Source organism: Monodon monoceros, unplaced genomic scaffold (genome assembly GCF_005190385.1).
Source record: "Monodon monoceros isolate NGI ecotype Baffin Bay Population unplaced genomic scaffold, NGI_Narwhal_1 Super_Scaffold_13, whole genome shotgun sequence".
Taxonomy (NCBI): domain Eukaryota; kingdom Metazoa; phylum Chordata; class Mammalia; order Artiodactyla; family Monodontidae; genus Monodon; species Monodon monoceros.
Window position 1 is genome coordinate 69,591,768 of NW_021703769.1, and position 23,037 is coordinate 69,614,804.

At 48.7% G+C, this 23,037-nt stretch overlaps 1 protein-coding gene and 1 pseudogene across 2 annotated transcripts in view; one reads left to right on the forward strand and one right to left on the reverse strand.

The window, feature by feature from the left end:
• The window catches only part of GSG1L (GSG1 like), a 215,388-nt gene that overhangs the window by 113,046 nt on the left and 79,305 nt on the right, over positions 1–23,037 (reverse strand). For both annotated transcript variants that reach the window (XM_029221177.1, XM_029221178.1), the window contains exon 2: positions 21,770–21,817. In XM_029221177.1, the coding sequence (XP_029077010.1) occupies positions 21,770–21,817 (48 nt within the window). The remainder of the gene's footprint in view (positions 1–21,769; positions 21,818–23,037) is intronic.
• LOC114893874 lies at positions 11,316–11,625 on the forward strand (annotated as a pseudogene).

Sequence of the window (23,037 nt, forward strand, 5' to 3'; positions counted from 1 at the left end):
TATCAGGCAGGTGTTGGATTAGGTGTGCACACAGCCACATAGATGGAGCTTAAACACGTAGTGCTTAATGGAAACTTAAGAAACAAAGTGAGACCTAAAACAGATACTGCAATCAACTGCATTACTGTTCAGCAAACAGTCTCTCCCCTCCTTCTTGGGGCAGGAATAAGATACTTCCCCACCCTACTAACTTTGGGGCTGGCTGTGTGACTTGCTTTGTCCACTGGGATATGGACAGAAGTGGCCACGCACCATCCCCTAGCCAAGACTTAAGAAGGCATCACAGATCTTTTCTTTTCTTTTTTTAGGATTTTCTTTTTGTTCTTGATGTTTTTCATGCGTGAATGGGACTTTCATTTACTTATTTATTTATTTATTGAAGTATAGTTGATTTACAATGTTGTGTTAATTTCTTCTGTACAGCAAAGTGACCCAGCTATACATGTATGTGTATATTCTTGTTCATATTCTTTTCCATTATGGTTTATCACAGGTTATTGAATATAGTTCCCTGTACTATACAGTAGGACCTTGTTGTTTATCCATCCTATATATGATAGTTTGCCTCTGCTAATCCCAAACTCCCAGTCCTTCCCTCCCCCACCCGCCCTCCCCCATGGAAACCACAAGTCTGTTCTCTGTGTCTGGTATCACAGGTTTCTCTCATCCCTTTTGCATTTCTGCCATCGCCATGAGAATATCCTCCAGGTAGATGCCGGCCCCAGCGTGACAGGACACGCCCAGGGCAGACCTGAACCCAAGGCACAGCCTGGAACCAAGCCCAGTCAGCCCACAGCCCACAGCAGTCACCACCCAACTCTCAGACCCACGAGCAAGAAAAATAAAGCTTGTTTTTGTAAGCCATTGAGTTTTGGGGTGACTTGTTATAGTACAGCCTTACTGCAGAAATAGCAATACACGTACTATTTATATAAATTTAAAGGATGCAAAAAGTGACACATGTGCAAGAATATATACAAACATAAATACTTTAAACAGAACTGAGGGTTGCCAGTATGGAAGAGAGGGGAATGGGAGGAGGGTACGGGGGATAAAGAGAAATCAATCAGTCACGTACTCGCACGGACCACTGATGGTCACTGCCTCGATCAGAGTAGTAACAAGGGCTCACTCTCTTCCCCTGAGTTTCTGCCTCAACAAAGTCAAGCCCAGGAGGGCAGGGACCTAAAATAACCCTGGGAGGGTGGCGTCCACAGTTGGTGCCCAAGAAATACCCGTTGAATCAATGACTAAGATCAAAAATCTGAAGGCTTTTTGACTCTCGGAACCCCAGAACTCTCCCTTCCAGAAGAAAGGTTCACACGATTTTGTCAGAATGCAAAACTCAAGTGCCTGGAGGGAGGGTCTTTGTCACCTTTACCTTGCAGGTCTCAGAGAGGTTCAGAAGCAAGTCCAAGGTCCCCTGGGTGCTGGCCCTGCTTGGCCCCAGATCTGCTGGAGGTGAAGGCCCTATTTTGAACCCCGGCTCAGAGGTCCTTCCGTTGGCATGAGTGCAGGAGGGGGAAGGGCCAGAGTTGAACTAAATTAAATCGTTCTGACCGTCTCAGCCAGTTTATTTATCAACTTCAGTCGTAAAGGGATGTTGATGAGAACTCCACGGGAAACAATGAGACAGCAGAGGGGAAGCCAGGACGGCAGGGCAGCCTTCCGTGCCCAGCAGGTTACCGGTCCATTTGTAAGGGCCCCTCCCCCTTCAGCTTATTTAACTCTAAATAAACCTCAGGATGGAATGCCCTTGAGGTGCAGAGAGGAAAGGAGGACTTAAGTGAGCTCTGAATTTTATTTCCAAGGAAACTAGATTTGGAAGAGAACAAAAAGTAGAGAAAACCCAGAGCAAATGGCTCGGAAACCACCACAGAGCTGGTTCTGGAGTCCAGGCGGCCCCGGGTTGAATCCTGATGCTGTCACTTTGCAGCTGTGTGCGTGTGAGCAGTGTGCTCAGCCTTAGAAAGAGGAGAAAGTCCTCCTCTTTCTCCTAAACCAAACTGGTTCATTCCCCATCCCCCTGCCACAGCAGCCCTGCCAACCATCTCCTTCCTGACCACACCACCTTCTTAATGAAACTGACCACAGCCCTGGGGCGTGCTGGGTGATCCCGCCCCCTGCTTCAGCTCATCCAGTCTGAGTTGTTCCCAGCTCCAAGCTGGACCAATCAGATTCTCTGTCCTCAAGTATTTGAAAATGGGACCTAGAGATTTAGTTAACAGATGGAAGGTCAGTAGACTACTATAGGGCTACGGTCATCACGCAGGAGAGGCCACAAGAAAAGAAACAGATGTGCAGAGGAAGAGAGGTAAGACTCCTGGTCAGTCCCTTTCTCATATCCTAAGCTTTGGTCTTTAAATACTTCTCATCCGGACTTTGTGGGGTTGTCCTGTCAAAACCGCCTTTGTAGTTAAGCTGGTCTGAGCAGGCTTCTGGCTCTTGCAGCCAATCTTCCTTCTTTTCTAGAACCTCCCACCAGTCCCCGGTCCAACAATGGTGCCAAGGATTTTGGGAGCACTGAGCGATTGCCTGGGACTGTCTCACTAGGAGAATGATCTAGAGGTAGACTGCCCATTTCAGATCCCCCGTCAACAAGGGAGATGGTCTCCTGAGAGAGCATAGGGCCATGCAGGATGACCACTGACCTTCCAAGAGTCCAAACGTTATGCTCCCCAAAGGCTTCCATCGAGGCAAACATGCCTCGACACGGGCTGGAGTCCAGCAGGGATGGGAGCAGACGCCCTAAGGGGGAAGGAAATCTCGAAGGCCCTGTAGGCAGGGTGTCAGGATCCTGTCGGGATGGGCAGGCGCCCACCACCAGGGACTGAGCTGGTGAAATCTGATGGTGAGAGCAAAAATGAGCTCTGCAGTTCTGTTCAGAACAAGAACAACTGGGCAGGAACAAACAGGCTGCTCAGGGCCAACAGTCGGATGTCAAAGCATGACAGGAAGCGATCGGAACGCCACAATTCTGCTTTATTTCTGACTTCTGTGGCACGAAAGAGCATCAGTTAAAGTGAAAAGGGCAGAGTGAGCACTTTCAAGGTAGAGCCGAAGTCCAAAGGGAAGTGAAGTTCTGCGCTTTCTGAATCAGCCTCCAAAGCAAATAAACACAGTCCAGGGTGCAGGGACCCGCACCTGGGATTGGTGGCCCTTTGTTGCTGTGCAGGGGGGAATCCTGCGGAACCAGTGAGGAATCAAGAACCTGAAAGCAGGTAATGGACGTTTTGATTTTTAAAACGTGCAAGAAACTAGTATCTGCAAACTAAAGGGTGGCAGACACACAACTGGATTCTTGAGTTAACAGTAGCAGGATAATTTTTTGAGACATTAGGTAAGGTTTCCCACAGCCTTCCTGAACCCCTTGTCCTTCCCCACCTGTATCCACTGCTGCAGGGGAGGGGGTCCAGGGGAAAGCAGGGCCAGGTCTCAGGACACAAGAGCAAGGCTTCTGAGCTGCAAAAGCTTGGACTTTTAAGTTTAAAAGCCACAACTTTTACTGTAAATATTGTATTTAGAAAAAGAGAAGAAGGTCTGGGCTACCTCCCCTCTCCTGCCCCTTCTCCCCCCGACATCCCACACTTAATAAAGCTCCCCTGGCCTGGGGGACAGAGAAAGGGAAGACAGAGGGTATGGCAGAGACTTCCATGTGTCACCAAAGCCCATTTCCTTTTCCTCGTGGGCACACAAATAAGCTACATTTCCCTATAGCCTTTGTAGTTGAGTACAGCCATGAGACTGAGTTCCAGCCAAAGGAATGTGGGCGGAAATGAAAGCAGCCACTTCCCAGCCCAGCCCGGCCCATAGGGACCTCCCACACCATCCTCTTTCCCCAACTTCTGGCTGGATGGAGAAGACTCCAAAGCCTGCAGGGGAAGGAGCCTGGAGCTCTGGATGAGCATAAGGAAGGGGGTCGGCCATGGGGTCACCTGCACAGGACCTCCCGTGATGGGAAAACCAACCCTTATCACGGAAGGCGACTAAGATTTGGAGGTTTCTTTGTTACAGCAGCTGGTGTTGCTAATTCAAGGGAAGCAAGAAAGCACAGATGCTGGAGTGGGTCACTGAAGGGGGCCCCTGCACCCTCTGCCAACGCGCACGCGTGCATGCACACGCACACATGCACACACCATCCTGCCAGGGAGAGAATAACAGACTAGGAAATCTTAAAGCAGAAATCACCCGATCTCCCAAGGAAGACAAGGAGAGTAGCAAGACTGAAGAGTTCTCCTGCACCCAGTACAGCGCAGGAACAAATGAATGTTTGCAAAGGTTTTCCAGACAAATGGGCCCGGGACAGCCTTGGAGTATTTTTCATGAGGCCAGAAGGATGTGCATGCAGCTGGAGAATCAAAATTATTGGATGGATGGATGGATGGATGGATGAATAAGTTGTGCGTGTGTGTTCATGCTCTTAGAAGGAAACGGGGAAACTTCATGACGTTGCATTTGGCAATAATCTCTTGGTTACAAAAACACAGACAACAAAAGAAAAAGCAAATAAACTGGACTTCATCAAACTTGAAAGCTTTTGTGCATCAGAGGACACTATCAACAGAATGAAAATGCAACCCACAAAATGGGAGAAAATACTTGCATAGCATATATCTGATAAAGAATGATATTCAGAATATATACAGAACTCCTACAGCTCAACAACAAAAACCAAACAACCCAATTCATAAATGGGCAAAGGACCTGGATAGACATTCTCCAAAGGAGATACACAAATGGCCCAAAAGCACAAGAAGATGCTCAACATCACCAGTCAAATCAAAACCACAGTGAGAGACCACCTCACATCCATTAGGACGGCTGTTATCAAAACAGAAAATAACAAGCATTGGTGAGGACGGAGAGAAATTGGAACCCTTGTGCATTGTGAATGTAAAATGGTACGGCTGTTATGGAAAACAGTATGGTGGTTCCTCAAAAAATTAAACATAGAATTACCATATGATCCAGCAATTCCATTTCTGGGTGGAAGAAGTGAAAGCAGGGATCTGAATGGACGTTAGTACACCAATGTTCACAGCAGTATTATTCACAATAGCCAAAAGGTACAAACAATCCAAACGTCCATCAACCGATGGATAAACAAAATATAGTATATAGGCTTCCTTGGTGGCGCAGTGGTTGAGAGTCCGCCTGCCGAGGCAGGGGACGCGGGTTCGTGCCCCGGTCCGGGAAGATCCCACATGCCGTGGAGCGGCTGGGCCCGTGAGCCATGGCTGCTGAGCCTGCGCGTCCGGAGCCTGTGCTCCGCAGCGGGAGAGGCCACAACAGTGAGAGGCCCGCATACCGCAAAAAAAAAAAAAAAAAAAAAAAATATATATATATATAGTATATATACCAGACCACACCAAAACATTTTGTTTCTGACACATCCACAGTGAGGTACATAGATGAACCTCAAAGACATTATGCTAAGTGAAATAAGACAGGCACAGAAGGACAAATATTGCATATCCCACTTATATGAGGTACCTTGAGCAGTCTTATTCATAGAGACAAGAAGGAGAATGATGACTGGGAGGGGGGAATGGGAATTAGTGTTTAATGGATACCGAGTTTCAGTTTGGGAGGATAAAAACGGCATGGAGATGGATGGTGGTGATGGTTGCATAACAACGTGAATGTACTTACTGCCACTGAACTGTACAGTTAAAATGGTCAATTTTATGCTATGGGTGTCTTACCACAATTTTCAAAATTAAGAATTTATATTCATCAAAAGACATCTGTGAAAAGGCAAGCCCACAGAGTGACAAAAGGGGTAATACCTATAAGCAACAAAGGGTTATAATATGTAAAAAAAAAACACCTTATAAAGCAATAAGTAAAAGACAAACAATCTAATAGACAAAAGATGTGAACAGGCACTTCACGCAAGAGAAAACCCAAATAAACATGAGGAGATGCTCAACCCCTCTGATAACCAAGGAAATGCAAATTGAAAACCACAATAAGATACCACTTCTCATCCATCCATTTGGCAAATTTTAAAAATCTGATAAAGCTAATCATTGTCGAGAACAGAACAATGGGAATTCTCATACCACGTGTGTGGGAGTATAAATTGGTACGCCGGCTTTGGAAAACAAGACGACTAGTAAAATTAAAGATATACAGAGTTGGCCCAGTAATTCTATGTCTAGGTAAACACTACAGCAGGGATTCTCAAACTGGAGGATGCATTAGAATCACCCTAGGGGCTTGTTAAACACAGACTGCCAGCCCCGACCCGAAGTTTCTTGTTCAGGAGGTCTGGGGTGGGGCTTGAGAATTTACAGTTCTAACAGGCTTCCCAGGTGATGCTGATACTGCTGGTCTGGGGACCACACTTGAACTAACAGCATTATTCATAATAAAAACTGAAAATGTCCCAAATACCCACTAAGAGTAAAACGAACAAGCAGAAGGTCTTAGAGTCACACAATGGAATATTACACAGCAATAAAAATGAACAAACTACAGCTACGTGATTGCTATAGACTGAATGTCTGTGTCCCCTACACACACACAGATTCATATGTTGAAAGTCTAACTCCCAATGTGATGGTACTTGGAGGTGGGGCATTTGGGGGTGATTAGATCATGAAGGTGGACCCCTCATGAAAGGGATTAATAACTTATAAAAAGAGACCCCAAAGAGCTCCCTCACCCCTTCTGCCCTGTGAGAACATAGCAAGAAGACGGGCATGTGTGAACCAAGGAACAGGTTCCCACCAGACACTGAATCTGGCGATGCCTTGGTCTTGGACTTCCAGCCTCCAAAATTGTGAGAAATAAATTTCTGTTGTTTTTAGCAGCCCGAATGGACTACAATAATGATCAACATAAGTTAAAGCAAAAGAAGCCAGACACAAAAAAGGTTCATCATTTGATCACATTTATGTAGAAAGTTCAAAAACAAGCAAATCTATTGTGTTTAAGTTTGCATACTTGATGGTAAACTATGAAGCAGGGTCAGCTAACCTTTTCTGTAAAGAGCCAGGGAGGAAATATCTTATGTTTTTCAGGCCATACCATCTCTGCCATAACCGCTCAACTCTGCCATTATAACATGGAAGCAGCCAGGGATATACATAAGGGAATGAGCGTAGCTGTGTTCCAGTAAAACTTTAGTTACAAAAACAAGTAGCGGGGGCTTCCCTGGTGGCGCAGTGGTTGAGAGTCCACCTGCCGATGCAGGGGACACGGGTTCGTGCCCCGGTCTGGGAGGATCCCACATGCCGCGGAGCGGCTGGGCCCGTGAGCCATGGCCGCTGAGCCTGCGCGTCCGGAGCCTGTGCTCCGGAACGGGAGAGGTCACAGCAGTGAGAGGCCCGCGTACCGCAAAAACAAACGAACAAAAAAAACAAGTAGCGGGCCATGCTTTGCCAACCCTGAGGTACAGCTAAGCAAGGCAGTGACTACTCTCCTCTGGGGACAGGAGTTGGTAGTGCTCAGGAAGGGGCACATGGCATGCTGGCAATGATCTTCTTTGACCTCAGTGGTAATAAAGTTTTTGCTTTCAACTATTTGTTAAGCTATATATTTTATGTACTTTTTGGAATCGTGCTGTATTTCCCAATTTTAAAAAGCGTTGATAAATAAATCTCTACACAATGAAATATTATTTGGCAATAAAAAGAAATGAAGTACTGATACATGCTACAGTATGAATGAACATTTAAAACATTATGCTAAGGGCTTCCCTGGTGGCGCAGTGGTTGAGAGTCCGCCTGCCGATGTAGGGGACACGGGTTCGTGCTCCGGTCTGGGAAGATCCCACATGCCGTGGAGCGGCTGGGCCCACGAGCCATGGCCGCTGAGCCTGTGCGTCCGGAGCCTGTGCTCCGCAACGGGAGAGGCCACAACAGTGAGAGGCCCATGTACCGCAAAAAAAAAAAAACACATTATGCTAAGTAAAAGAAGTCAGGCACAAAATTCCTCATATTATATGATTCTGTTCGTATATGTCCAGAATTGACAAATCTACAATGACAGAAAGGAGATCGTTGGTTGTGTGAGTCTGTGGGGTCTGGTGGATTGAGGGATGATGGCTAAAGGAAACAGTGTTTCTTTCCAGGGTGATGAAAATATTCTATAATTCATAGTGGTGATGATTGCATAACTCTGTGAATACACTAAAAACCACTGAACTTTAAGGGGACAAACAAATGGTAAGTGAATTATATCTCAAAAAAGCTGGTACCCCCCAATCAAAAAAAATTTTAACTAATGAATAAAACCAACAGCTCCTGCCCTCACCGCCAGAGATGGGCCAGGGAAGAGGGGTGTGTGATGAGACCAGCAGACAGACACCAGCTTCGGAGAAACCACTTTCCTTCCTTGTGTCTCCGGAACAAGTGCGCATACACACACACACACACACACACACACACACACACCGGGCCTTTCTCTGCCTTTGGCAAAACACACGCTGAATACCAGAAGCCCATGAGGCCAGAGATTCTGTGGACAAGCAGGGGACCAGGGCATCCCTGCCAAGAGACACAGGACTTTTTAAACTCAAAATGAAATTTCAGGGGAAAGCCTAAGCGAAGCAGAACCCGTGGGAGTCAGGCTGGCTCCAGAAACGGCACCAGGTCTGCAGGAGCAACTTCCTGGGTAGCCAACCAGGGCAGGGGCTTCAGCCCTCCAGGGCCTGAAAGGGCCTCTAACTTAAGTCCATCGTTCCTAGTGGGTTCAAGATATAGATAAGGTCTCTCTGCTCTGCACACAGGCTAAAGGCAGTGGGTTTGGGAGATTCTGTGTCACATCACAGACTTAGCGCCTCCAGGGAGCCCGGCAGATGGTTGCAAATGACGAGTCTGCGGGAGCCAGCAGATGTGGTGCGTGAGGAGCAGAGGGTGCCAGGAGCAGCAGCAGCCATGGGTCCCCTTAGCTGCCACCTCCCTCTGCTCCACGCAGGCCCTGACAGCTGTGAGCCAATGGGGCCACCTGGCTGGGTCAGAACACACAGCAAAGCCAACCAAAGAACTTCCTGGGCCCAAGGAGTGGAAGAGGGGCCAGGAGGCCCCAGGCAGGGTGGAAAGACCTGTGAGGTGTGGCAGAAATAGCACGTGACTGATGGGATACATTGCTTTGCTGTGTGACCTCAGGCAAGTAGCTCAACTTCTCTGAGTCTGTTTCCTTGGGTGTAAACCAGAGATAACAGCACCTCCTCAAAGAGCTGTCAACAGAATTAAATGAACCAAAAGATGTGAAAGTATTTAGCAGGGAATGGAATTCTGTGCATGAGTCAATGAAGGTTAGTTGAGTAGAAGTAAACTCAAATTTGAGTTCTTGCCAAGTTAGCTTTCCAGCTGGTCGGGCCGAATGGAGGAGATGGCGGAAATATGCTGGAATATTCATTCAAGCTAGTGTTGATTGAGACAGACCCTGTGCTAACCCCTCGCGTGGATTATTCCATTTGACTCCCGGAAGAATTCCACAAAGTGGATGCTATTTACCCCATCTTTCAGATGAAGAAAGTGAGCCATAAAGAGGATGAGAAGCATGCCTGAGGTCCCACAGCTAATGAGGTAGAGTCACAATTTGAATCCAGAGCCCATGCTCTGCATTAACACTGCACTCAGCTCTGTGATTAAATCCAAGCTCTGCTCCTCCCTGGACCGGGAGCAAGTGTCTTAGCCTGAGCCTCAGCTTCCTGATCTGAAAAGGGGGATAACAGTAAACCCACTTTGTGGGCTGTTGAGAAGATTAAATGGGATAATATGCCTGAAAGGGACTGGTATGTAGCAGGTGCTCAATAAGTGTTCCAAGAATTGCCAGGGCTGGGCTGGGGGAGGCTGCCCCAGAGTGGGGACTCCACTTCTTAGGGATTGGTATGCCACTTGTACACTCATTATACAGGCATACCTTGTTATTGCATTTTGAAGATACTGCTTTTACAAATTGAAGATTTGTGGCAATCTTGCATTGTCAGACGATGGTTAGCATATTTTAGCAATAAAGTATTTTTAATTAAGTTATGCACATTGTATTTTAGACATAACGCTGTTGCACACTTAATAGACTACAGTATTGTGTAAACATAACTCTTCTATGCACTGGGAAACCAAACAATTGGTGTGACTTGCTTTATTGCGATATTTGCTTCATTGCGGTGGCCTGGAACTGACCCCGCAATATCTCTAAGGTCTACCTGTACTCAGGCCATGGCAGCCACGAAGAGTTTTATCTCAGGGCCTCAGTTTTCTTATCTGCAAAATGGAGCAGGTGAGACCAGCTCTCTGAGGCCTTGCCACCTGACAGCCCATGTGTGATGGTTAGACTCCTGTCTTGGAACTAGAAGCATAACAAGAAGGAAGCAGCATTAGATGCATGAGTCATAAGGGCTTTGGAGGATGACAAGTGTCATCCCATGTGGTATGACGGCCCTTTCTCCCTCCCAGCCCCACCCAGACAACACTTACCTCGTCCCTTCCTTTCATTAGATTTTAGTCCTTCCCTAGTCGCGGGGATTCTTTTTCTATTTTAATAGCTCGCATCAAGGCAGCAAGTGGAATGGTAAAGCACAAGGACTCTGCAGCCCACCTGCCCAGGTTCCAACCCAGCACCACCACCGCAACCCATATGGCCTTGGGCAAGTTAACTTAACTTCTCTGGGCCTCAGTTTCCCCACCCATCACATAGTTTAACGACAGCACAAACTCACTGAGTTGTTGGGGGAATCAGCTGCGTCTGACACATTGGCAAAACAGAAATAAGTTTTTGGTATTATTATTATTTATTTTAAAGCACCTCGGAAAAAAATAACATGGCACACTAAAACCGTGAATTGACAGATCTCATTGCTCAGGATGGGGAGAAAATAATTCGACTTTGTAAGTGAATCAACGTAAAGAGAAATAGTAAGTGAATAATAATATGGGGGTGCAGTATACAGCCCAAATCGGGAAGGCAGTGCAAAATGAAAATTCAGGGGACTTCCCTGGTGGCACAGTGGTTAAGAATCTGCCCGCCCATGCAGGGGACACGGGTTCGAGCCCTGCTCCGGGAAAATCCCACATGCCGCGGAGCAACTAAGCCCGTGCACCACAACTACTGAGCCTGCGCTCTAAAGCCCCCGAGCTACAACTACTGAGCCCACGTGCCACAACTACTGAAGCCCACGTGCCTAGAGCCCACGCTCTGCAACAAGAGAAGCCACCGCAATGAGAAGCCCACGCACCGCAACAAAGAGTAGCCCCCGCTCGCCGCAACTAGAGAAAGCCAGCACACTGCAACGAAGACCCAACGCAGCCAAATTAATTAATTAATTTAATTTTTAAAAAAAAAAAGAAAATTCAGGGCCTCTTGTTGAAAAAAATATTAAGAATTTCAAGACAGATTTTGATTTCGCGACCTTGGGTTCCGGCTGCCTGCTACCTGCAGTCTACTCTGTGCGGTCATGTCTGTGCTGACTCCACTGCTGCTGAGGGCCCTGACAGGCCCGGCCCGGCGGCTCCCCGTGCCGCGGGCCCAGATCCATTCCAAGCCGCCGCGGGAGCAGCTCGGAACCATGGATATCGCCATTGGGCTCACCTCCTGCTTCCTGTGTTTCTCCTGCCGTCGGGCTGGGTCCTGTCACACCCGCAGAACTACAAGAAGCGGGAGAGACAGTAGCTGTCCTCTCCCTCAGCCTGCGACCTGGCCACCCCGGCCTGTCCTGATCATGTCTGCTGCATTCCTGGCCGGCCTCCCCAGGATCCTGTCCTTCAGTTACAGTGACCTCTTCTGCAATCATGACCCCTTCATTTCTCCATGTTGCCATCCTGGGACCACATGTATCCATTTAGAAGGCGCTGCTCAGTAGGGCCTCCCTTGTAACAATAAAGTCTATTTAAACCCTGCTTCAGGGGGAATTCCCTGGTGGTCCAGTGGTTAGGACTCCACTCTTTCACTGCTGAGGGTGTGGGTTTGATCCCTGGTCAGGGAACTAAGATCCTGCAAGCTATGTGGCCTAGCCAAAAAATAAATATATAAATAAACCCTGCTTCAGAAACTCAAAAAAAAAAAGAATTTCAAGACAGTTACAGTATAGCATTAAACCAAATGGAGAGTCCTTCTGTGCACGGAACCCTATGCGACTATAAGGTCACGCGCCCACGAAGCTGGCCCTGGTTCTACATCTTGGCAAGGATGTGGGCTACATGGATGTATGCATTTCTTGAAACTCACTGAACTGTACATGTAAACTCTGTGCCTTTCACTCTTTGTATATTATATAAATGAAATTATATCAATTAAAAAAGAAACATGACAAAATCGGGTTATAAATTCCCTGCTCATCACAGGCAGTGCGGTTCAGCAATGAGGTGCAGGTATAGACCTGTATGTTGAATGTTGTCTTCTTTTAACCCAGTCTGTGTATCCCCAGCCCCTGCCTACAGTCGTACAGGATGTGCACTGCCCAACCCAATGCCACTCACGTAGATGAATCATGACCCCCAGAGTTGCACAGTGGGTAACCTACACAACTGTACCTGGTGGCCTTGATGGTATAACTTCATTTGAAGGACTCATCATTTGTCTAAAGTGAAGGTCCTGTGTGAATGCAAAGCCTGGGCCAAATGGAAGGGTCTTATGGCAAATTCCATCCCAAGGCCTCCCATCCAGGCAGAGATCCAGAAGGAAACCAGTCCATGCAAAGACTTTCCTAGAATGTGCAAAGGAGCCATCCTTCAAATGCCTCCACCCCCGTGCAGTTCAGCAAAAGCCCTATTTCCCCAATGCTGCTGAAACCTCTGCTCGGAGGGGCAAAGAGCTGGATTTAAGCATCCGAGGTAATTTCTCAAACCAAAGTATGATAAGACCGAAGAGTCATTTCGAAATGTTAATTACCACTGTTTACACTTAACGGAGTCTTCTCACCATGGAGAAACTGTTTCCAATTATGAAACATGAAAGCTGGTCACCGTTTGGGGTTAATATGACACTCTCTGAGAGAGCGAACAGGCGAGACTACCCAGACACCTAATTACCTGGAAAGATAATCTTGAATAATTGGAATTAGAGCAACTAAAGCAATTATTGGATGTTGTGATCTCCGGGAGCAGTCCTCCACCGGCACGGGGGTTTAATCACTTTTAATAAGAGCACGTAATTAGAGGAATCCAGAATTTCAGAACGAAAGTGGCAGAACCAGCACTTCAGAATGAGGGAGGTGGGAGGACCATGTGTGATGCTAGAGAAAATGAGGCTGGAGGAATGGGTGGGAAGGAAGGGTGAGATGAGAAAGGATGGGTGGTGTTGGCAGGGTGGGCGGGATGCTGATTAAAAGCCCTCAGGATCCTGGCAGGTGAGGCTGACTCTAACCTAAATTTGCTGTGTGACTTTGAGCAAGGCACTTAACCTCTCGGGGCTACACCTTCCTTCCACTCTTCAATCATTCAGCAAGTGTCTACTGCACATCTGTCACGTGCCTGGCACAAGGATACTGGGTCTCACGTCTTTGCACATGTCATTCATTCTACCAGGAATGACACCCCCCCACCGCCGTGCCCCTTATGCAGTAGAAGGAATGCCACTCATCCTTCAGGACCCTCCCCACATGGAACCCTCCACACAGCCTTCCTATACTGCCATCTTTCCTTCCACAGGCCTCTGGGCACCCCCATGGGTCCCTGATTCACAGATGTGACTCTCCACCTCCTTGTGTGTCTCCCCCACTAGAAGGCTCCTCAAGATCGGAAGCTGTGAGGCGTTCTCCTCACTGACACAGCTCCTGGCACACAGCCTGGCACCGAGGGATGCTGCCCACTAGCCTGCCCTGGGAAGGTGGAGGGAAGGTGGACAAAGGTCCCTGCAGCCCTTCCCAGAAAACAAGGCTGCAGCCTGCCCTGCTTCCAAGAATGAAATGGCTCCAGGTGAGGTGGCCTGTGTCGTGAGTTTATTGAGAATGGCCAGGAAATGATCTCCTTCTGCAGGAGGATTCCAGAGCTCTGCTGCCTCCACAGAAGGACCAGGGCCTTTCAGACAAACGATGGTTCCCACCCACGGTCAGAGGGCTGCAAAAACTAGCTCAGTGTTGTCTGGGAATGGCAGGTGAGAGGGAAAAATGGACGTGTGGACCACTCGGGCCAGTCTCTTGCCTTTTTGTGTCCTGAATTGTCTGTCTTGTTGGGATGAAAGAATCAGAGTTCCCTTTTTGTCAGGCCCTGGACCACAGGCGTGTACTCGGTGACTTGGGAGCCCAGAGCGGGCATAACTAACTCAGCCTGGGGGCCAGAGAGGACTTCGCAGAGGCAGGACCTTTGGGTTGGCAGGTGAAGGTGACAGTGAGTCCCCCAAGCAGCCAGGGAGAAAAGATCACCCAGGATTAATGCACAGGCACAAGGATGCACCAGTGACTCGGTGTGTTCAGGCTGCAGCCAGCAGGCTGACCTGCTTGCAGTTCGATGTCAGAGTCTGGGCAACTGTGGAAGCTGGCTCCCCTCTCCCTTCCCTGTTCGGCATGTTCTGATCTATGCACCTTTCAGTTCTATGACATAAATCAATAAAATGCACTAAATAAATTAAGTGAGCAGCAGAATTGTAAATCGATTTCAGACGGAGAACAGAGAGGTTGAGGGAACCAACAAGAGACTATCATAGGAACTCAGTTGAGAAATGACTCACGCAAGACTAGGGATTGTGGCCACGGAGCCACCACATTGTTGCATATCCCTGAAATATTAAACAAATGAAACCTACAAGCTTAGGAGATTGTTTCACAAGAATTGCCCAAAATCCCAGCTCCCTGGGAAAGAGGGGCAGGGAGCCGGGATGGCTTAAAACACAGCTCAGCCCAGGTGGGACAGAGGAGACCATGGCTTCCAGAGTCGGGATCCAGATTTCCAAACCCAAATGGGACACCCAGTATCTATAACATGGCCCCTGTTCCTTCCTTCCTTCTTTCCTTCATTCAACAAAACTTTATTAAATTCTTGTTGTGTGCCAACCCCATCTGGGGCACAGGAACCACTGGAAAGACAAGATCCAGTGCCTGTCCTCAGGGAGTGTCCAGTCTGGTGGAGGAGACCATCTCAAGGCAGTGTGATAATAGGACCAGTCACCGTGGGTACTTCTGGGGTCCGAGGTGCCTTCTCAGAAGAGGTCATGTCTTAACTGGGCTTTGAAGGATAAATAGAAGTTTTCATGGCAAACAAGAGGTGGTAAAGGTAGGTCAGGCAGAGGGAAGAGAATATGCAAAGGCACAGAGGCATGACATATGATGGAGAGTTTGGGGGGAAATGTGTGAAAGTAAGGAGGCGGGGCTGGAGCACAAGGTCCACATGAGGGATTACAGGAGGTGGGGTGGAAAAGGCGGACACACACTAGATCACGAAGGGCCACGAGTGCCGTGTTACATGGTGTATGTTTAGGAGCCAGGAAAGGCCTTTAAGCAGGAGGCTGATGGAGCTGGATTTCCAGTTTAGAAAGATAATTTAGAATTCAGTGCGAAAAATTTTGTTTTACTTTTTATGGAAGTATCACATATACAGAAAAGGGCATTGATCACAAACGTACAGCTTGATGAACTTTCATAAACTGAACACATCGTGTAACTAGCACCCGGCTTAAGAAACCTAACGTCGCCAGAGCCCTCCACTGGCTCCCTTTCAGTCACACTCGCTCTTCAAGGGTGACCCCTGTCCTGACTTCTGACGGCACAGATCCGTTTTGCCTGATTTCCAGTTTTATACAAATGGAATCACATACTGTGTGTTCTTTTGAATCTGGCTCCGTTTGCCCAACATCCGTACCGCTGAGAGAAGCTGGAGACTGTACAGTACTCCACGGTGTGTGTTGATGGGCATTGAGGAATCACAGCGATTTACCAGTACAGCCTTGGTGGCAAATATGAATCAGGACGAGCTCAATTCCTTCCCTCCTTCCTTCCTTCCCTCATTCATTCACAGTGAGAACCCATCCACCTGTGAGGGGAAGCTCCAACCTGGGATTTAGGAACTGGGAATTTTCCCCATACCGCACCTTGACAAATGACATGGGGCAGATCTTTACTGGGGGGTCCAGTTAACACAGCAAAGGGCAGAAAACCCAAAAATCCTCATGGACGCCCCCCACCCCTGCCCCACGGCAGGATCGGAGGTGGCAGCCATCATGTCCCTAGCCTTTTGCACTGGAGGGTGGCCTCCTTGTTCCTCGGCTGGAGCCCTCCCACGGTGCCTGATAACCATTTCCGTAGCTCTCTCCCACTCCTGTAGGGCAGGGACCTTCACCTCATTCGTCCTTGCATTGCCCCCCATACCTAGCCCAGAACTTGGATTAAAGTAGGTGCTCAGGGAATATGTGTTGAATTGGAAGGCATGTGTGCAGATGACTGGCATGCAGAGGTTGCTCAATGGATTGTTTGGGGAAGGAATGAATTGCCTCCCTCAAATATTCTGGTTACTTTCGGAAAAATAAATAAGTCACTTCGGGATGACAATGACCAGAGGAGACCCTGAGAAGCAAATTAAGCACATACACCCAGAAATCCAGCTGGGCCAGTTCCAGCACAGCCAGCTGTCAATCATCCTTAAGGCCTGTGGTCAGGCCCAGGTGCGGCAGATTAGACTATCACTCAGCAACTACTCATCCCCACTCCACCCTCCACGTGGGTCGGTCGTGGTCGTGTATTTCTTGCCCCATTGATGTTGGATGCAACCTCATGACCTGCTTTAGCCAACAGGGTGTTAGCAGATAGAATGTAAGCAAAGGTTTTAAATGTGCTTGTGCATGGGACTCCCCCGGCAGTCCAGTGGTTAAGACTCCACGCTTCCATGGCAGGGGTCATGGGTGCAATCCCCGGTCGGGGTACTAAGATCCTGCATGCTGCACAGTGCAGCCAAAAAAAAAAAAAGGAATAATTTTTTTTTTTTAATGTACTTGTGCAGTTAGCCACCTTGCATTTCTGTCCCCTCTCTTTGGCCCCCCAAAAGAATACACAGGGAGCGGACTTGAGCCCAGTCTGCAGCCTGGAACCAAGACAGCCTACATCAGCTAAACCTAAGTCAACCCACAGACATGCAAGCAAAAAAATACATGCCGAGTGCCACTGAGTTTGGGGATGGCTTGTTACACAGCATTATAGTGACTATTGCTGACCAATACACTAGGTTTGAAAAGTATCCAGTTGGTCACAATTATTTGGTAGGAGAATCTGGCCCCAGGGGATAAGAGGTTGCGATTTGGAGAGACAAGGGAAACCTTGAAGAGGAAGATTACAAAGCAGAAGAAGCTTTTCCTCTGCATTTTCAGTAACAAGTTCACAATACACAGACGTTGCTGTTTATCTGCATTTGCACATTTCATCTTCACAAGCTGCTCAAGCATCCTTGATTCATTCCTCCTTCTCTGCCTCTCATGTCCTGCTGGGCAGATTTCTGTCAGAGAATTTATTACTCTGCTCTGCCAGTAGGGCTCCAGTGCTGGGCTGGGCCCTGGAGGCCCAGAGGTAAATAAGAAACCACTGCTCGGAGGGCCCCATTCTCGTGAGGGAGAAAGATATGTGTACACGTTACTATTACTTAGCTGTGATACAAGATTCTCAAAGTGTACTGGGGACATAATCTGAATGTCCAGTGATAGGGCTTGGTTAAATAAATTGTTTCTATGTGATGGGCTATTATACAGCTGTTCCAAAAGATAAGTGAGTTCTATGTATTGATATAAAAAGCAACCTATGATTTTATACAGGTGTATAAGTATATATGTGTATATACGTATGTGTGTGTATTTATCTATCTACCTATCTATCTATCTTTCATCCTTCTAACTTTCTTCAGGGACTAATAAACCAAACCATTACCAGTGAATATCTAAGGGTGGGCTTATAAGAGACTTTCATTTCTCATTTACACATTTAAAAATTGTTATAATTTTTATAACAAGAGTGTATACAGTTAAAAATCAATGTTCATTTTTCATTAATTCAACACTGCCAGGCATTGCTTTGGGCCCTGGGGATACAGTGAGCCACAAACAAGACAAAAATCCCTGCCCTCATGGAGCTGACATTCTTTTGGGGGAGACCACTGTTAATCAAAGAAGCACTGAGTACATTTCTTATGTGATGTAAAGACAACTAAACATTGAAAAGAGTGGAGAAGGACTTGGCAGGAGGAAGGGCTGCTCTAAGGATGTTCAAGGAAGGCTGCCCTGAAGATGTGACGTTTGAGTGATGAGAAGGGACCAGCTGTGCAGAGAGCTGAGAGAACAGTGTTCCAGGAGCAGGAAACAGCAAGTGCCAAGGCACACACTAGCTTGGCTGACTCAAGGAACAGTAAAGATTTTGGAGACCTGAAGTATGGTGAGGGAGGGGAGATTACAGGAGATGAGATCCCGGATGTACAGGGCCAGATCCCCCAGACCTTACAGGCCAAGATGAGGACACTGAATTTTACTCTGAATGAGATGGGAGCCAAGGGAGGGTTTTAAACAGGGAGCCACGTGAGATGATTGATGCTTTAACAGGATCATTCTGGCCACCAGTGAAGCAGGGGTCAAAAATGGAAGGACATAACCAGTTGAGAGACTGTGGCAGGAATCCAGATGAAAAATGGTTGTGGCTTAAGCTAGTTTAAAATGAAAAGATATTTCCCACGTGAAGCACAAAGCTAGAATGATCAGGAGAACTAACAAAAATATGCCATGGTGAAAACACTGATGACAGACACGCATTTTGCCAGGGGAGAGGGTAGGGAGGAAAGGACAGAGGGTATTGGAGAAAATGGCAAAGACGGGGCCCATTTCAGAAGGGCCTCAATTACTCACTCACAAACACACACACACACACACAGAGAGAGAGGCTCGGAAGGCCTAGCTTTTCAGCAGAAGAACCAGGCATTTAAGAGCCAGACAGCTCAGTTTTAAATCCCAGCATCTTAACTGTGTGACTTTGGGCAAGTCAATTAACTCTCTAGGCCTCAGTCTCCTCATCTGTAAAATGGGGATTAAATGAGCCACCAGGTATAAAGTTCTCAGAACAGGACCTGGCACGTGGTAAGCGCAGCATGAAAGCCAGTTTGTGTTAGTGTCACCTAACACTAATTATTATGATCGGATTTTGCAGAGCAGGAAGGAAGTCACAGCGGGAGTGGGTGCAGCCAGAATGTGGGAGAAGAGTGTTCTTTGGGAGAGAACACATCTGGGCTCCAATATCAGCCTGGACTCCCTGTGTGACCCTGAACCAGTCCCCCTCTCTCTGCAGCCTGGGATCCTCATCTGTGAAACAGACAGCGTGGAGAGGACTCGGCGAGCACATGGAGGGGTCCAGGGACACTAGGCTCCTGCAGGTGCCCCTGGGAGGATTGGGCCGGGAGGTTCAGGAACAGGCCACAGAGCTACCTGACCAAACCCCGCCAGCCCCAAAGGTGAGCCTAAGTGCTTGAGAGGCAGTGAGCCCATGAAAACTGGTCTGCAAAGCCAGCCCACTCAGGCTTCTTATAAACATTTTTATATGTACAGCCAGAAGGTCTTCGGCGTGGCCACCAAGCCCTGAAAGTAAAATCACGAGGCCAGTAAAACACAAAGATACAACCCATCTGGGGCCTCGGTCCTCATACACGAGGCAGGAATAAGCCACCATACAGTCCACACTGTATGTGGACACACACACGCATGTACACACATCCACATGCTCATACGTCCACACATGTGTACATGCCTCTGTGCCCACACTCACCCACAAGTGTGCATGCAGGCACACACACGAGACCCATGTGCACACTCTCAGAGAAGCACCTGCCCATGCATGCATATCCTCGCCCTCAACCAGACATGCACACACATTTACATATGCACACACAGGCCCAGCTTCCCGGAAGCCAGATTTGGAGCAGAGGTGACCCAGGAACTCCAAGGCCTTGGGGATTATGGGATGAGCATCGTAGAGGTTGCCTACAGGTACTGGCTTCTCAGATGCAGTACAACAGAGGGGTATGGAGCACGGGCTCTGCTCCTTATGAGATGTGAGAGGTGAGTGGCTTAATGTCTCTAAGGTTCAGTTTTCTCATCTGTCAAGTGGGTGAGAATGTCAGCCCCTTCTTAGCAAGGTTGTGGGGAGGTTTCTCAGTTGATACATTTAAAGTGCTTGGCCCAGTGCCTGACACATTGTACCTGCTCAGTAAATATCAGCCATTTATTAGCAGCTATAGTATTTTCTGAAGAACTCAGTTTGGAAGCTGTGGCCCGAGTTGCTCAGCTCGAAACTTCAGGGATGGCCACAAGTAGCCACGAAACAGGGCATCGTCACTGGGAAGCAGAGGAAACAGAGGAGGTAGTCCCCACTGCAAAAAGCTTGCTCAGAGGGGGAGCCCAGCCTCTTCCTGGACCCGAGAGCACTATGGGCTCCCTGTCACATGCCCCTCAGTCTCACCAGCTGCCACTTGGATGGAGCTCTTCAAGGGGACAGCGTCTGGGAGACAGGAACGTCACCAGCCTCAAAGACACGCAGCCCCCTTGCCTGTCCCGCCTCTCCCAACACCCTGGAGGGGTCAGAGACGGGGCATTTCAGGCCCTTGAACCTCCTGACACTGCAGGGAAACTGCAAACTCAGCCCCACCAGCAGGGGGCGTGGGTGACCGCACATACTGGATGTAAGAATTTCCCCTGAGCCTCGGCCCACCAAGGCCCCCCATGTCGGGACAGTTTAGGACTGAACTCTTGTCTCATTTTCCCCACCCCGACTCCCAGGACCAGAGCCCTCTCCTAATCTCCAGGCTGTCTGAAGAGACCTGCACACCTGTTCTCTCTTGGCAAGGGTTCTCCTTGGTGGCAGGGTAGGGAAGTAGGGAGGTGGCCGTGCCCTACGCTCCTGTGGCAGCGCATCCCCCAGTATCCATTCTCCTGTTCTTTCATAATGATAAAACCCCTGCCTTTCAGCTGAGCACATGGTTGCCAGGATAAAGACCTCATTTCCCAGCCTCCCTTGCAGCTGTGATCAAGTTCTGGCCAAGGGGATAAGCCCATGTCATGGGGCAACTTCTAGGAACCTTACTGTTGACATGCAACCTTTGCCCTTTCTTCTTTGCCTTTCCTCTACCCTGTTGCCTAGAGTGCAGATGTGACGGCTGTAGCTCTAGCCATCCTGTTAGTCCATGAGGACAAAGGCCACAGGGATGATGGAGAGGCCCCTGGATCCTGAAGACCGCATGAAGCAGAGCCACTCTAGATTTGAAACTTTTAAAAGGAATCAATACATTTCTCCACTGAAGCCAGTTACTTGGGGCCGCCATTACTTGCAGCTAAACCTAATTCTGACGGCTCTGCCCCCTACACGAGCTGCAGACCCCTCCTATCATATCTGGGCATCACTGGGCTCAGAATCTCTGCTGTCAAGCCCTGCACACCAATGGGTCCTTCCTGAATGGCAGTGCCCGATCAGGCTGGACCTCCCCACACCTGTGAGACGACACAGACAGAACGTCTGGATCCCTCCCCCAAGGTCAAATCCTACACTCGGAAACAATGCCAACACTGGTCTTGCCTGATCCCAACTTCCGCACGCCCAGCCTACCTCCCCCAAAGTTCCAGCACGCACTGGAAGTAAGGGAAGTGTAATGACTCTTAGAACCATCTCACTTGGGGGGCGGGGGAGGGCAAGATGACGTCCCTCCACCTGCCTCTCCCCCTGCACTAACCGCTCAAGGAACTCAGAGCTTTGCAACAGGATTCTGGCCCCTGGGGCACCATCACCCAGGGATGCTGAAGGACAGGATCAGGGCTTCGGGAAGTGTCCCTGGAGAGGGCAAGGTTGGCACACCTGAGCTGGGGCCACACTTACCTTTCTCTGATGCTGGGGCCAGGTCAATGAAGCTGCGGCATTTTTCACCTTTGAAAAAAAAGAAAGAAAGAAAGGTTTTCAGAATATGAAAGGAAGTGAGAGCTTCAGGCTTCTGCCTCTCCCCCTCCCACGAGCCCTGTACGGATCTGGGGGTAGCAGGGCCCAAACATCTCTAACCTGAGCAGCATCTTTCTCTAAACCCTAATTCCCAGAAAGCCAACGTCCTGAGGAATGTGGATGGCGAAGCCACAAGTCCCCATGATGCCTCCTTCCGTCACCTCCCAGTCCAATCCATCCAGCCCTGTCACTCCCACCTCCTCAAAGCCCTCCTGCCCTTTCCATGGACTCCACCCCGTCCAGGCCCAGCAGGACGAGGGCAGAAGCTGTCACTGGGCTCCCTGGACCTCCACTCTGGCTTCTGTCGGATCCACTCTCCACACTGCAGCTGGAGGGATATTTTCAAACCACACAGCTCTGATTACATCACATGCACACACGCAAGTACGCACACTCCTGCTCAAAACACTTTATCCCAAAATAAAGCCCAAATTCTTTCACATGGATCCAGGACTGGCCTCCACCAGCCTCTCCATCCACACCCCCCCCACCCCTCCTCCCCTCCCCTCCTCTCAGCTCCTATACTCTTCGTGTTCCCTTCCCCCACCCCCCGACTGGGAACACACTTCCTCCCTATTAGAAGCTCTCATGGCACCATGGCCTTCTCCTACGTGGCAGCTGGTCACCTTATAACTCTTATCATTTTGTGTGTGATTCTCGGATGGTTCACAAGCTGGAAGTGGAAGCCCCATGAAGGCAGGTACCACATCTTCAATTCATCCCCAGCTCAGAAAATGGTACCTCCATCCTCCCAGATGCTCAGGCCAGAACCTTGATATCATCCTTTGTTTCTCTCTTTCTCTCACACCTCCCCATCTGATCTGCAGGTCCAGCTTCCCAATATACTTAGAATCCAACTAATTTTCACCACCTCCTCTGGTCCCAGCCCCATCATCTCCTCCTGGATTACTGCAGTAGCCTCTGCATGGGTCTCCCTGTTTCTGCCCTTATCCACACAGTCACCAGAAGGGTCCTGTTATAACCTAAGATGGATTAAGTCTCCTCTCAGAACTTTCCCACGGTTCTCAATTCACTCAGAGTCAGAACCTAAGTCCTTACCATGGCCTATAAGACCCTGTGTGATCTGTGCCCCTAACACCTCCCTGACCTTACTTCCTACTGGCTTGCCCCTTGCTCACTCCACTCCAGGC